This window comes from Numida meleagris, unplaced genomic scaffold (genome assembly GCF_002078875.1).
Source record: "Numida meleagris isolate 19003 breed g44 Domestic line unplaced genomic scaffold, NumMel1.0 unplaced_Scaffold728, whole genome shotgun sequence".
In the NCBI taxonomy this organism is placed as follows: domain Eukaryota; kingdom Metazoa; phylum Chordata; class Aves; order Galliformes; family Numididae; genus Numida; species Numida meleagris.
This window is the reverse complement of record NW_018364943.1, coordinates 11,238-13,082: the sequence shown is the minus strand read 5'-3', so window position 1 is coordinate 13,082 and position 1,845 is coordinate 11,238. Positions and strand designations below refer to the sequence as shown.

General features: G+C 56.4%; 1 protein-coding gene across 1 annotated transcript; it reads left to right on the top strand.

The window, feature by feature from the left end:
• Nucleotides 1-954: 954 nt before the first annotated feature.
• LOC110391994 (ubiquitin-like modifier-activating enzyme 1) lies at nt 955-1,839 on the top strand. The gene has a single exon (XM_021383938.1). It carries the CDS (start codon nt 970-972, stop codon nt 1,372-1,374), a length of 405 nt encoding a protein of 134 aa, XP_021239613.1. The 5' UTR covers nt 955-969; the 3' UTR covers nt 1,375-1,839.
• The last annotated feature ends 6 nt before the right edge of the window (nt 1,840-1,845 follow it).

Genomic DNA, 1,845 nt, shown 5'->3' with positions numbered 1-1,845 from the left:
ATGGGGTTATATGGGGTCCTTAACGGGTTATATGGGGCTTGATGGGGTTATATGGGGTCCTTAACGGGTTATATGGGGTCCTTAACGGGTTCTATGGGGTCTTTATGGGGTTCTCTGGGGTTATATGGGGGCTATATGGGGTTATATGGGGGCTTTGTGGGGTTATATGGGGTCTTTATGGGGTTATATGGGGTCTTTATGGGGTTATATGGCGTTATATGGGGGCTATATGGGGTTATATGGGGTCTTTATGGGGTTATATGGGGTTATATGGGGTCTTGATGGGGTTATATGGGGTTGGAGGGGGTCGTAATGGGGTCTTTAGGGGGTCCTGTGGGGTCTTTGTGGAGTTATATGGGGTCTGTATGGGGTTATATGGGGTCTTTATAGAGTTCTATGGGGTCTTTATGGGGTTATATGGGGTCCTATGGGGTCTTTGTGGGGTTCTGTGGGGTCTTTATGGGGTTCTATGGGGTCTTTATGGGGTTCTATGGGGTTATATGGGGGCTTTGCGGGGTTATATGGGTTTATATGGGGTTATATGGGGCCTTTATGGGGTCTTTATGGGGTTATATGGGGGCTATATGGGGTCCTATGGGGCCTTTATGGGGTTATATGGGGTTATATGGGGGCTATATGGGGTCCTATGGGGTCTTTATGGGGTTCTATGGGTTCTATGGGGTCCCTATGGGTTCTGTGGGTTCTATTGGGTCCCTATGGATTCTATGGGATCTATGATGCCCTATGGGTTCTACGGGGTCCCTTTGGTTTCTCTGGGTTCTATGGAGTCCCTATGGGTTCTATGGGGTCCCTATGGGTTCTGTGGGTTCTATGGGGTCCCTATGGATTCTATGGGATCTATGATGCCCTATGGGTTCTACAGGGTCCCTTTGGTTTCTATGGGGTCCCTATGGCTTCTATGGGTTCTCTGGGTTCTGTACGGGCTCCTATGGGTCCCGTGGGCCCCCTATGGACTCCGTGCCCCCCAACCCCCCCCCCAACCCCGCCCCACAGAGCAAGCTGATCGCGGGGAAGATCATCCCGGCCATCGCCACCACCACGGCGGCGGTTGTGGGGCTGGCGTGCCTGGAGCTCTTCAAGGTGGTGCAGGGTCACCGGCGCCTGGCCTCGTACCGCAACGCCTTCCTCAACCTGGCCCTGCCCTTCGTCGCCTTCTCCGAGCCCCTGGCCTGCCCCCGCAACAAGGTCTGCCCCATAGCCGGCCCCATAGCCGGCCCCATAGCTGGTCCTATAGGGGGTGGTGGTGCTGGATGCATAGGGGGGGATATAGGGGGTGGTTCCTCAACCTGGGGCTGCTCTTTGTTGCCTTCTATGAGCTCATGGGCTGACCCCAAAACAAGGTCTGCCCCATAGCCGGCCCCATAGCCGGCCCCATAGCTGGCCCCATAGCTGGCCCTATAGGGGGTCGGACCCCACATCTGTGGGTCTGACCCCAAGGCCCTGACCCCAAATTCACGGGTGTGACCCCAAATTCATGGGTCTGACCCCAAATCTGTGGGTCTGACCCCGCATCTGTGGCTCTGCCCCACACGTGTGGGTCTGACCCCCATGTGTCTGTGCCCCCCCATGTGTGTGTGCCCCAAATCTGTGGGTCTGACTCCAACTCCCTGACCCCAAATCTGTGGGTCTGACCCCAGATCTGTGGGTCTGGCCCCACATCCTACGGCCCTGCCCCACACGTGTGGGTCTGACCCCCATGTGTGTGTGCCCCACATCTGTGGGTCTGACTCCAACTCCCTGACCCCAAATCTTGGGCTCTGACCCCACATCTGTGGCTCTGACCCTAAATCTGTGGGTCTGGCCCCACATCTGTGGGTCTGGCCC